The sequence below is a fragment of the Trachurus japonicus genome, chromosome 24, assembly GCF_045865225.1.
Source record: "Trachurus japonicus isolate A0001 chromosome 24, Traja_1.0".
Classification (NCBI taxonomy): domain Eukaryota; kingdom Metazoa; phylum Chordata; class Actinopteri; order Carangiformes; family Carangidae; genus Trachurus; species Trachurus japonicus.
Genome location: NC_140930.1, coordinates 18,031,528 through 18,044,078, shown reverse-complemented (window position 1 = coordinate 18,044,078; position 12,551 = coordinate 18,031,528). Strand labels below are relative to the sequence as shown.

Below are 12,551 nucleotides of genomic sequence, written 5' to 3'. Positions count from 1 at the left end.
TCTCTGCTCTTATTCATCAGGACCCTGGACAATAACTGTACTGTCAGGCTCATTTTGAAGATGAACCATGGTGCCATCTGCCATTTAAACTAACAGGACTGGATGCCTGTGTAATTAGGATCAGGCTTGATTAGTGTACATCTTCTCATTGGTCTACCTCTGTCTATAACATGTGCCTGGTGCTCAGTGTGTGTGGGCTCAGACGAAACACTGGGCAGCTGCATAAAGCAGATACTGCAGTAACTGTAGTCTCATAGAGGAATAGGAGGTTAGTTTAAGATCTAATTATAATATAATTATGCACATTTGATACATTTTTCTATTCTAAACACCCTCATTCTCTTGTACATCGTCCTGCCTGTGACATTTAATAATTGTGTAATAACTGTAAAATGAATAAAAGCACAAGAGTTTTATATAAGATTTTTTTAAGCTATATTCTCAAAATGTGTCAGATTGACCCCCACACCCACCCAACACCTCCTCTCGTCCTCTCCATCCCCCTCATGGGAGGTAACAGCTGTGGTGTCACCCGGAGTCACATGACATGGGCAGGTGGGAGAAACCTATGTGGGACATCCATCCCCCCTTTCTTCCCTCCTATTCTCTCTCTCTCTCTCTCTCTCTGAATGTCAAACCTCACACACACGCACACACACACGTGCACAAACACACAATCTCCTCTTTTCAAGGGTGTGGCCATTTTGTGTTGCAGGAATGTGCTCCGTGTTTGTAACTCATACTGTATGTCTGATCTCCCACATTGATGAAATTCCACAGACAAAAATCTCCCTCACTCCAGTCGCTGCTTGTAGCTGCTACGTCGCTGCTTCTCCCCAGAGACCCGCAGCTACCGGAGGGAGCATCTATTCAGGAATGGCTCACCCATAATCTCTGACCTTTCAGCTCTATCACTCTTCTGCTCTGGGAATTTTCTATTTGCCCCAATGTACTGTACATAATTTGTAACAATGATAAAAACCTGTTATTCACATGTTCTGCCGTTGAACTTCAGTGAACGTTCTTCTAAAAAATCACAAGGTTTGATGCACAAAGCCACAAATGTGGATCTATGGTTGATTTAAAACTAATCCTAATCCAGCGGTGATGAGCAGCAGGACAACTCTCCAAGGAGAAATATCTATTTTCAACATGGAACTCATAATAACTTTCACATTCAAACACCAGTCTGTGGCAAAACATCACAGTGGAACAACTAACTGCATAAAATATGTGATGCCAAACACAGAAACATACACAGGTAGATGAAAACAAACAAACAAACAAACTTATATTTGAAGTGGGTGATTGAATAGACTAGAATAGTCGACATACTTCTGTGTACTGAAAGCAGAGGTTTTACAAATGTATTAAATTCCAGTGAGTTTATATAATTGGAATGATTTAGTTTATTTAGTGGATAAATGATTTCATAGCAGTATTTAAGTAGTTAGAGGCAGAGAGAATTTCAAACTGCATTAAGAGATAATAATATTTGCTTTGAAAAATGAACTAAAAAGCATTTTTTTCATTTATTGTGACTGTGAGTTTTGTTTTCTCAGTCTTAATTTAATCTGTGTCCAACTGAAGCAGCTTTTGCTCTGAAATGTCAGTGAACTTCCTGTTTATGACTATTGCATTAAAAAAAATGGAATAAAGCTGTGATGCACTTTGAAGCATAAATGACATATCACAATAACACAGTTTTCATTCATTTAGTTCATTATTGTCAAACTTAGCTGGGCAGTTTATTTTTGATAATATTATACTTCAAAAAACTGAAGAAGAAATAACACTATGGTGTACCCTACATCGAGGGAGTTGGGGGGATAGGGGACAGGATTAGGGGACATAGTGAAGAAGAATTACACACTGAGCAGTGCTATTTCACTATAGCACTGAAACTAGGGGTTTAGTGTAAACCATAGACTGTAAAAAGAAAACTGTAAACCTACCCTGCTGAATCCCTCTAATGATCCTTTGCTGCTGCTTTGTGATTACCTTTGCCTTGCTGTGAGAGGACAACAGAACTTATATTCACCAATAAAGCAGTATTAATTTAAGTTTTCTTAATTTCTCTTAAGCAATAATTATAATATGTTTGTGTTACACACAGCTTCTGTAGCTGTTTTATTTTAGCGTCGCTCTCTCAGGGGGAACGTCATGTGCCTGCTCAGTTTCCGGGGACAGTATTTACAGACGGACTGTCCCCGTGCTGCAAGGGTTTATCAGGCAATAATCACACTGCACCGTTATGTTAAATTCATTATCACGTTTCAACAAGTTAGAAATGACTTGTACTCAAGTTAAGGGTTAAATGATGAGTAAAGTATTGAGTTTATATTTAGTTTAATGGAGACGTCGTGTGTCGCTGCGATTTCCCTACGCTAGCTGACCATTATTCTGGAAACCAGAACCAACAGAGGTCGGTATCAGTCTCATTAGCCCACTGAATATTCATGAGCTGCACTGTTTTATAGTTAAGTTGTAGCTAGAGGTAAAGGTAAAACCACCGCTGCCTTATGTTTAATGCACTTACAGATAAATGTACACGTAGGTTCAGGTTAGAGCTTCCTGTTTGCTCCACTGCTGCATCACTGACAGTGTGAATGTCTGTCCCCTCTGCAGACCATGAGACTCACAGCTGTCCGCATGTCCAAAGTGCTGCAGCTCACCCTGGCGGTCATCAAACCGGACGCTGTGGCTCATCCTCTGATGTTAGAGGTCAGCTCTCTTTGTTCATGTTTCTGTCACTGTCACTCAGCCTGTGGTCCTCCAGACTGAGCAAACACACCGGACAGTCCACTGAATATCATTTGATTCATATACAGTTAGACCAGTTATTTAACTCACACACTGAAATGCAGGGTGACTAGTAAGTTGAGGCTCTGTGTGCACCTTGTTTAGAAATGCCATAATTTAGTCTGTGGTGTCTTTGTATTTCTATTCATTCAGTAAAGGTGGGAATCATAATCGGACATCATAACGATACTGTACAGGATTTCCTGAGTATTTCAATAACAAATGTAATACATTGTGTATTGTTTGTTTGTTTTTAACCTTTTTGCTACTGCAAATTATGTCCTGAAAGGAAAACTTGTATCAACATCTGTTTTATCTAAAAAGATCAAGTTCTCACTTACATTGTTTTCATTCTCACAAAGCAGACACAATAACCTAGTACTAAAAACAAAAATTTGTATTTGCAATTTACATAACAGATTGATACCTGGCAACTGTGTATCTATGTATATAATATTACTACACAATGTTGCTGTACTATGCTGTATCGATTGTTTTTTGTTTAGTATGATAATAATATCAGAATGCTGCCCCCTTTTCTTATTTCTTCTTCTTCTTTTCAGCTCTGTACACATTACCCTGCATGTAGCTGTGATCCAAACATTTAGATAAAGCTGTTTACTCGGTATCATCAGCTACACTGCGGCACAACAAAGTCAACAACTATTTTATTTTATTCCCCTCAGGCTCTTCACCAAAGAATCCTTGAGAACAACTTTGTCATCGTCAGATGTAAAGACCTGGTGTGGAGGAGACAGGACTCTGAGAGTTTTTACGCTGAACACTCAGGTGAGAATAAACCTCCTATGTGTTTACTGAAATTACCAGTTAGCATTCGTTCTTCCACAGAGTTTCCATCCGAGTAAACAAATGAGTCGACAGCCTGTTTTAGCAGATATGTGAAGGTTGAACAAGTGATTCATCCATCACTGTACTACAGAGAGAAAACAGCCTCTTGTTGCATCATTGAAAGTCTTTCTGGTGATGACTGTCATGATAATTTGTCATAATCCAATTTATTTTGTTTCTTAGGCCGATTCTTCTATCAAAGACTTGTTGAGTTCATGTCAAGGTGAGTCTTGCTTCACACTCACATCACAAATGTATAAATCCTGACTCATGACACAGGGGTAGAAACCACTCTTGCTTCTGTGCCTTTGGATGGATGTCGATTTCTGTCTGATGTACTTGAAATGAAATAACAAGGAAATTTCCATATACCCATAACCCACGGGGCTGGCACACAAAAAGCTCTCCTCAGTTGACGCGCGCTCCTATTTCATGCTCAGCAGGTCACCAATAAATCATTCTCTGAAACTTCACAGCAGGAGTTTCAATCATCAGTGGACTGCCAAGTTTAGCACAAACACTCCTGGGGCAATTGTCTGAAAATTACCACGTCGCCTGCTCACAATAGCTCCGCATGAAGCGAACACCCGCCGGACCGCTAAAGGTGCTTGTAATCACGTTGTCATGTTTGTCTTGTCAGAGCGGTGAATCAGTAGTTGCCACAGCAACCTTTCTCTGAGTGAAACACAAGAAGCATCTTCGACATTTCAAGCTCCAGTTATTGTATTTCATTGTTTTTGCTAAAACTGATAACTATCGATCTGTGAGACCTCTAGGGTGTAGAGACTGGATTTGTATGGAAAGCCTTTTTCTTTTTTTTTGTAGCTTCCTGTTAAAGGGACAGTTTGTAGTATTTAGGAGGACCTAATAGAAGAAATGGAATATAATCATCATAATTATGTTTCCAATAGTGTTTAAACACTAAAAACTCAGAATTGTTGTGTTTACATTCGCTTAGAACGAGTCCTTTTTACCAAACAGGCAGCAGGTTGTCTCATGTTGCACCACCATGTTTCTATAGTTACCCAAAACAGAGGGATCAAACTCTGACTTTAGAGAGAGTTGTTTAAATGTTTTTGCAAGTCATTTTTTGGAAAGGATGGGGTATTCAGTTGGTTGTAGTCTGCAGTCTTACCACTAGATGGCACTAAAAAAGCTCTGTGTGTAACAGGCCCACACACAGTTTTGACCGTACAACATTTAAACTTGTGTTGACTATACAAACTGATGTCGAACTCTTTTCCCCCAGCGGCCCAATGCGTGCATACGTTCTAGCCCGAGACGACGCCATTCGTCACTGGAGGGAACTGATGGGACCGACCAAAGTCTTCAGAGCCAGATACACCTCCCCTACGTCCATCAGGGCCCAGTTTGGACTCACAGACACACGAAACACCACTCATGGTTCAGGTCAGATCACACTGCAGGTTCATCAGGTTTACTCTGCATAAACTCTCTACATCATTGTATGAAAAGGGCAGAAATACAAGTAGTGTAAATTTAAACATTCAAGGTAAGTTGCATCCCAAAAACACACAAATAATGTTTTTTCTTGGGGAACCACAAAAGTGCATCATAAATCCTGTCTTAATATCTTCACAATGCTATAAATCATCTGGCTCAAAGTTCTCAAGGGTCCTATTATTATAGTTCATCGAAGTCTTAAGATTACAAACCATGTCCTGCCAATAACACATTTTCTGCTTTTTCTATCCCTGGACATTTTTTAAATCTTTTTTTTTTTTTTTTTTCCCGTTTCTCCAGATTCTCTTGAGTCGGCAAAAAGAGAAATCAGTTTCTTCTTCCCAGACTTCCATGTGGACGAGTGGATGGAGAAAGAGGAACCGTTGTTCAGGGCGGGACAAATCCAGTTCGACCATCAAAAACAGATCCACACGCTTTCAGCACAAAGCTGACCTCAGAGCTGCTGCTACAGTCACTGAACAACAAATCACTGTCAGGTCAAAGACACAGGCAGAACGATTCAGCTGCTGATTTATTTTTTATCCTTTGTTCACTGAAACCTGCCGCACTTTGTGTTTCACTGTTCACCTCAGATCCTCAAAGTGCCAATGTGCGCATCCCATGTCTGTGCTATTAAAGCCGTTTCTCCTTCCCTGCCATGTGTTTAAGTTTAAAATAGGGGCCATCTGTATGTCTTTCTTTTATTTATTGTCATTTTAGAAAACACAAATGACTAGATAAGAAAATCAGACACTGTATTGTACAAAACAACACCATGTAGTCGGACAGTTTTACATTATCATCACAAACGCCATTCGTAACGATCGGTTTCAGTTTCCTGAGCCATTCAGATTGTAGCACAGCAGCAACTACCTGTTTGTCAATAACAAAACAATAAAACGTTTATTCTTTGTGAATATTCAATACTGTCAAATAACACTGTAATTATAACCTTTACACATACATTTATTCTAAAAAGCATCTTAAAACAAGATTCGACTTAACGTAAGAATTTTGAAGTGTGTCAAACACTGGTCCAAACAGGCTGTCTGTTGCGAATGATGAATTCTTCATTTAGTTTTGGTCTGACACTCTATTATGCTCTGAAATGTCATATTTCGTATTTTCTGTTATCAAACTAATGAACAGTGAAACATTGTCGTAACAGGCACCATCGAGATACATTAAACAGAATTCAATATAATATGGCTGAGTCAAAAATGAGAAAACGAGCCAGGTTGAAATTTATGCCTATTTAAATTTTAGTGTTGAGAGTCTCTGGCAAAGTCACACATCCCATAACAACCCATTAAGTCTTCTCCGCAAAAAAATAATGTAGTTCATCTATTTCACAGTCATCGTTTTTTTCTTTGGCTTCCTCCACTTTCCCCTGCTCTCAAGTGTTTTGTGCTGACACCTGTTTCAGAGTTTCCACAGGCTTCATGACCTCGTAGGTGGTGAGAGACTTCTTCACCTTCCCGTTCTTGTCCACCTGATGGATGCTCTGTGTCACCGTGATGGTCACCTGCTTGGTCGACATGCGATTGTCCTGCCATTTCGTCTGTTAACGGTGAAGAACGACATATCAAGCACTATTGTAATGCAAAGTGTGGCATGAAAAACAAGCATTGAAAACAAGTGTTGTTTTTGTCTTGTTTGTTGAGATGTGAAAAAAAGTGGAAAATGCATGTTTTCATTTCCCACAGACCATGTTGATTTTTTCAGATGTTTTGTCTTGTCAAGCCAACAGATATAAACCCAAAGTTTCCATTTACTGTTATGTATGACCAAAAAAAAAAGCAAGAACACATCTAAGAAGCTGAAAACAAGAAATGTTTAAAGTTTTGATTAAAAAAATGAATAAAACTAATATTTGATAATCAGAATGGTTGCATCCTGCATTTCTGTTCACATTTCAGCCATTAATATAACACATGAGCAAGAATAAGAATAAAAAAGTAGGTATTTTACTCCCAAATCACTGCTATTACTCAACGAATTAAGAGATGAAGTCAGAAAAGAAGAAAATAAAAATAAAATGTGCTTTGACAGTGGCAGCGTTTACAAAGACAGGGAGAGACTCACAATCTCTTCAGTGTGTAGGACGCTTCGGCGCTGCACTGTGGTGCCAGACAACGGCAGCGCCTCCTCTTTGGGCGGCGAGGCCAGGATGGCAGGAGGGCTGCTGGGCTTCACGTCATCCAGACTGGCCTCAGACACGGCCGAGCAGACCTTCAGGTACGCCTGCGCAGGAGGAGGGAGGCCGTCCTCGAAGAAGTCTGGAACTGAAACAAGATCTGTGTTTACTGACCGAAAAGCAAAAGGTCGTCTCTTCAAACACACACAAGGTTAACAAGGCTCCATCACACTCTGGTGTACAAGGTTTTTAGGTTGAAGGTCTTGTGAAAGCAACGTCTCAGGAACGTCTGGAGGAGTTTCTTCAAATTTGGTTCAAACTCTCACTTGGACTCAAGGATGAACTAAAAGTAGTCAAATGCCAATATCACTGTGACCTGACAAAACATCTTTTTGGCCACAATAATTAATATGCTAGTTATGACACTAATCTATTATAGAACATGTAAATTGTAATATGTAAATCCGATACAAAAAAGACCCTAACCCTAGCCCTAACCTCAGTTTGACAATAATAAAGCAAAATTCAGATTCAAGAGGCTAAAGACCAATAAATAACAATACATGAAAATGAATTGTAATCAGTTATCATGTAGGAGATGAATAAAATATTCAGGAAACAGCTGAAAGAAGACACATTATGATATTTACCAACAATATCTTAAGAGATGAATCATGTGGCATTAACAAAGATACAGTAATAAGATCTGGTTGGTTATTATCTAGAAGATCATCAAGGTCTGACCTTCAAACAAATCCAACAGCATATGGAACAGCATTATTAGTCATGTATTCCCTGAGCTTTGGGAGACTGTGACTGTGTACTGACCTTTTGTTCGTTACTGTGGTTTCCTTGAGTTTGTTTCTTTCATTAGTCACAGGACAGAGTAAATAGTTTATAGGTCCATTACTGCTGCTGCTGAACTCTTATGACCACAGTGTGATGAATTACGGAAAAACACTTTGAAAGTAGGCTACTACCTTATAAGCACAACATGAACAACAACATACATAAATAGTATGTAGGTAGTACTTGATTTAATCTTTGCAGTTACCAGTTGCTGGTTAATTCAGACAGACCTGGACCTGTTTCATGTCTTCTGAGGGAGCTCAACTGATTTTGCCTTCACAATCACATCAAGGCTCCTCTGCCTTCGTTCATTCACTCCTCGCTGTATCTGTTGCCATGAGAGCCAAGTCCTGTTTGAGCACACTGGCTTTTGATGTAACCTATTATGCCCATTTACTGATTCATCCTGTAATGGCTTCAAAGAAAACGGCACGCAAGAGGCAAAATTAACATACAACAAAAGGATTGTAGTGACTTCATTCTGTTTCTGAGCTGGATGCACGGGAGAAATGAACTACCACAAGGACAAAGGTTTCCATCTCCTTTCAGTTTCTTCCTCTCTCTTTCTTTTCGAATGCGTCACACACTTACAACCTCCAGAGGTGTTGAATGTGCAAAGGGAAACTGTTACGCCTACAGGATTTTTTCCTGCAGGGTAAAGCAGATAGACGCCAACGGCATAGGTGATACCTTTCACTTTGATGTTCAGCGTGAAGCAACGACCACTCGCTGCTAATCCAATATGACTCTGAGCCTGAACTCTCGCTGCCCGCTGTGGATCACAGCCAATATTAAAACAGCCTGATCATAAAAACCTCTGTGCAATAACATATTAGTGAACATAGAGTAGTCATTTACTCTGAGATGAAAGCGGTCATATGATATAGTCATTTAATAGCAGTAAAAAGAAGACTGTAATTGCAGTGGGAATCAATTACGTAAGTGCCAATTTATGCAACCATGAATGTATTATCTGTTAGGCTGATCCAGTTAGCAGATCAATTAAATATTCACTGACCCATCCACTAGAGCCATAATTCATTCTTCTTACCAGGGCTGATTGTTTTCTCAGAACTGGAGCCGGCCTCCGAGTTCTCCGAGGGGATGCTGTGGATGGACGACAGAGGGATGTCTGTGTCTGTGCTGGTCAGCCATGTCGACTCCGTCTCTTTAGTCCAGCTCTCCAGGTAGCGAGGCTCCAGAGCGTCGGTCCTGCTGCCCCCACAGCCCATAGTGCTGCCTGGGGCCGGCTTCACTCCCAAGGTGGACTTTTCTTCAGAGCAGAGAAACAGGTTTACACTGGATTTCAGTTGGATTACTTTGAGCAGTGACACACACTGACTGAGAGATTGGCAGTTTAATCAATATATAATGATGATATGATTAATGGCAGATACCTCCTCAGACAATATTTCAACGTGACAACATGTCGACATGAAAACAAAATGGTCAAAACACTAAAATAGAATAAACTACGCTAGCCATTATCCTAATGAACATTCGGGAAACAGTTTTCTTCTCCTCTTTTTACTCATTTGCATTAATTTGACCCTTAACTGGGGCAAAAAAATGATTAATGGAAACTACAGGTTTAAGAATCATCAGGTTAATAGTTAAGATCATTTTTGAAGGAATCAAACAGTATCCTCTATGTCAAAAGTCTCAGGTGAGAGAATCTACTGCTTCTCTTGACGTGTCTTATGCAATAATGTTATTTAAAAAACAAGCTGTTGTTTTGAGCTGAAGAGCTTTGGGAACCTGTGATGTTTTTTTGTTTTTTTTGTTACTACTAATTAACAGACAGCGAAAACAATATTCACTCACAGCTTTGGCTGAAACACATTCAGACTGTTGACCTGATATTTTCTCAAACGACGTAGCCAACAGCATATAAACAGTAGGTTACTCACAGCACAGCACACAGCTGTGGGACACGCCGGGTGCCCTCATATGATTGATAATGAGACTGCGTGGGTCGAGTGGTCCCTCACAGTCACGTTTACATTTCTTCAGCAGCATTTAGAGGCAACATCTTCTAATCATCAATCAGGTCAAGGAGGGCGGCCTGCTGATCATCAAAACATGTGATCACCTGTAGGGAAACAAGAGAGGGAGGGAGACAAGAAGAGAGAGAAGTGAAGAAGTAAAGAAAAGACATTTTATCTTCTTATTGACATCTAGAGACCTTCTGGCACTGAGAATCAATACATGTTGTAAAATCATTAAGGCACAGACGTTATCTACAGGCTAAGCAGCCTTTAATCACTATAGTTGACTGCTGAGCCTTTTCAACTGGGCTTTCCCTAAATGAGATGAGGTCTGATTTTTTACTGACACTGGCTAAGCTGCTCCCAATCAGGCCTCCTATGGATCATTCTATCGCCTGGTTTACTCATTCACTTGTATGAGAGAATCCTAAAGAGCAGCAGTGCAGCATGTTGGGTAAAAAAAAAAAACGATGGCTAAAAACGCAGTAAACGCAGTAATCGACCTGTCAGACACAGGCCGAGAGGAAAATGACCAATAACAGCGATTGATAATTAAAAACCAAGCAAAAAAGGAAAAAAAAAAAATGGGTTGAGGGTGTTTGGCAAAATATCGTCGTGGTTTAACGCAGTTGATGTATAGAGATGAAGGTGGAGGCTTACTGGTGGTGGTGCTGGTGTCGCCGCTCCGCTGCTCCGCGTCCTCCGCCTCACGGACCCCGAACATGCCGTCAACAAGCACCGAGCTCCGGACGGTTACAGACCGCGCGTCCGTCCGTCCGCTCCGACGTCCATCCTCCTCCTCCTCCTCCTCCTCCTCCTCTTCCTCTCCCTCCTCCACTACCACAACAAAGCTGATCGAGGACCAGTGAGTATTAAGTCGTTCAGCCCGTTGTCATGAAGATGAGGAGGCAGGTAGACGCTGCTCCGCATCTCTGAATTAAAGTAAAAATGGGATGAACTCGTCAGCTGTTGCCAGGTAAACTTGAAAATAACACCTGCAGGTTTTCTGTGGTTCTTGTGGGCACTGCCACCAACACATTAGTTTCCTGTGAGGACACTGCATCTAATTAACACTTGCCTTATAATGTAGAGATTAAACACTTATAAGTACTAAACAAAAAATGTTGGATTCACAATTAGGAAGGCTACCTCTTTCCTTTTTAGAGATATTTGTACAAAAAAACCTTGTTCCCTTGCCTAGAATAATACTTGCTTCATATTTCAAATTTATAGCCGAGCTCTTATCTGAGAAGGCTGTAAAACAAAACAAACAAACAAACAAACAAACAAACAAACAAGCAAGTGCACAAAGTAAAGCCACATTTGCAGGCCTATAGTGTCACAGCATCGATAACCTCCTGGCCCAACAACTCACCTGTGCCCCTGTAGCACCAGTTCACTACTCTGACCACAAGGGGACAGTCACACCCCACCCCTACATCCCAGATATGTGTCAGTGGTTTCCCTGTTCTTCATTAAATAGGTTTTATTTAAATAGGTTGTGGTGTCGACAGCTACTACTCGCTGCCTCAAGTTAAGAAGTCGCTGGATCCAGTTAAATGAGAAGAATTAAAAGCATCTGCTCACTTCAGCCCAGTGCAGCCATCCGCTTTATTGTCTGTGCTCTCAGTCACACAGACCTTTATCAGAGCTGGCTTATCTTGAAACCTCAAACAAATGTGAATCCAGGAATTTTAACATGAATGCAGAGCCAAGTTAAACAGCTCCATGCCAAAAAAAAAAAGAAAAACAGTTCATTAAATGTGCAAAAGGGGAGAAAATGGTGCTGAAAGCCTATCTGTAGCCGAAATCAAAACATAAAAATAACTGGCAATGAAGATTTTTGTTCCATATCATCACTATTATATCAGATCAGACATATTCCTTATCCATTTGTTTTTTAATGAATTAATGTGATATACTGTATATCATTTTGACAGCAGGACGTAAAAGGAGAGAACAGTGTGGTTTTGTGCTCTCTGCAATGTAATCCACCAAAAATTCTTTATTTTCCCCCGTCAGCTGTATTATATGTGTGGTAAGATGCGGGAGAAGAAGCTGAACTGTTACAAAAAACAGATGGAGTTCTGCCACTGTGTGGAAATATTCATTTTACCCCAGAGTTATTTCTTTTGCTAAAACTGCAGCTCATCGATTGCCTGTGAAACTTGGCAGCAAAGTGCACATTCATTATCACACTTCTCCTCTGTGGTCAGTCTGGATTCTTTCTTTTTTTTGATTTCCACAATGAGCTGAAGGAATAATAAACAGCATCCCTCATTCCTTCTGCTTTACTCAAGCAGCAACTGAGTTTGAAAAATATGAGAGCTCCGCTTGTGGAAATGGAGCTCATTTATTTCTGATGCATCAGCTGCCAATAAACCACATTATGAGAAACAGACAAAGAATGGAGCTTCAACTGTAAGATCAATTCACTAATGGGGAAGCTCGCCACTTGCTCC

General features: G+C 40.3%; 2 protein-coding genes across 2 annotated transcripts; one reads left to right on the top strand and one right to left on the bottom strand.

The window, feature by feature from the left end:
* Positions 1-2,175: 2,175 nt before the first annotated feature.
* Positions 2,176-7,001, top strand: nme6 (NME/NM23 nucleoside diphosphate kinase 6). The gene is made up of 6 exons (XM_085770730.1): positions 2,176-2,425; positions 2,629-2,724; positions 3,489-3,591; positions 3,835-3,874; positions 4,901-5,061; positions 5,416-7,001. The coding sequence occupies exons 2-6, from the start codon at positions 2,632-2,634 to the stop codon at positions 5,565-5,567; spliced, it is 549 nt and encodes a 182-aa protein (XP_085626856.1). The 5' UTR covers positions 2,176-2,425; positions 2,629-2,631; the 3' UTR covers positions 5,568-7,001.
* baalcb (BAALC binder of MAP3K1 and KLF4 b) lies at positions 6,457-10,193 on the bottom strand. The gene is made up of 4 exons (XM_085770731.1): positions 10,012-10,193; positions 9,153-9,374; positions 7,201-7,400; positions 6,457-6,676 (listed from the first exon to the last, which is right to left on the bottom strand). Exons 2-4 carry the CDS (start codon positions 9,331-9,333, stop codon positions 6,512-6,514), a joined length of 546 nt encoding a protein of 181 aa, XP_085626857.1. The 5' UTR covers positions 9,334-9,374; positions 10,012-10,193; the 3' UTR covers positions 6,457-6,511.
* Positions 10,194-12,551: the final 2,358 nt, after the last annotated feature.

Coding starts and splice junctions, on each gene's coding strand:
- nme6 (XM_085770730.1), top strand. CDS start 2,632: ATGAGACTCACAGCTGTCCGCATGTCCAAAGTGCTGCAGCTCACCCTG. Junction 3,592..3,834: donor TTTTTACGCTGAACACTCAG/GTGAGAATAAAC, acceptor TTTGTTTCTTAG/GCCGATTCTTCTATCAAAGA. Junction 5,062..5,415: donor AAACACCACTCATGGTTCAG/GTCAGATCACAC, acceptor CCGTTTCTCCAG/ATTCTCTTGAGTCGGCAAAA.
- baalcb (XM_085770731.1), bottom strand. CDS start 9,333: ATGGGCTGTGGGGGCAGCAGGACCGACGCTCTGGAGCCTCGCTACCTG. Junction 7,401..9,152: donor TGAGAAAACAATCAGCCCTG/GTAAGAAGAATG, acceptor ATCTTGTTTCAG/TTCCAGACTTCTTCGAGGAC. Junction 6,677..7,200: donor TCCTACACACTGAAGAGATT/GTGAGTCTCTCC, acceptor CACCGTTAACAG/ACGAAATGGCAGGACAATCG.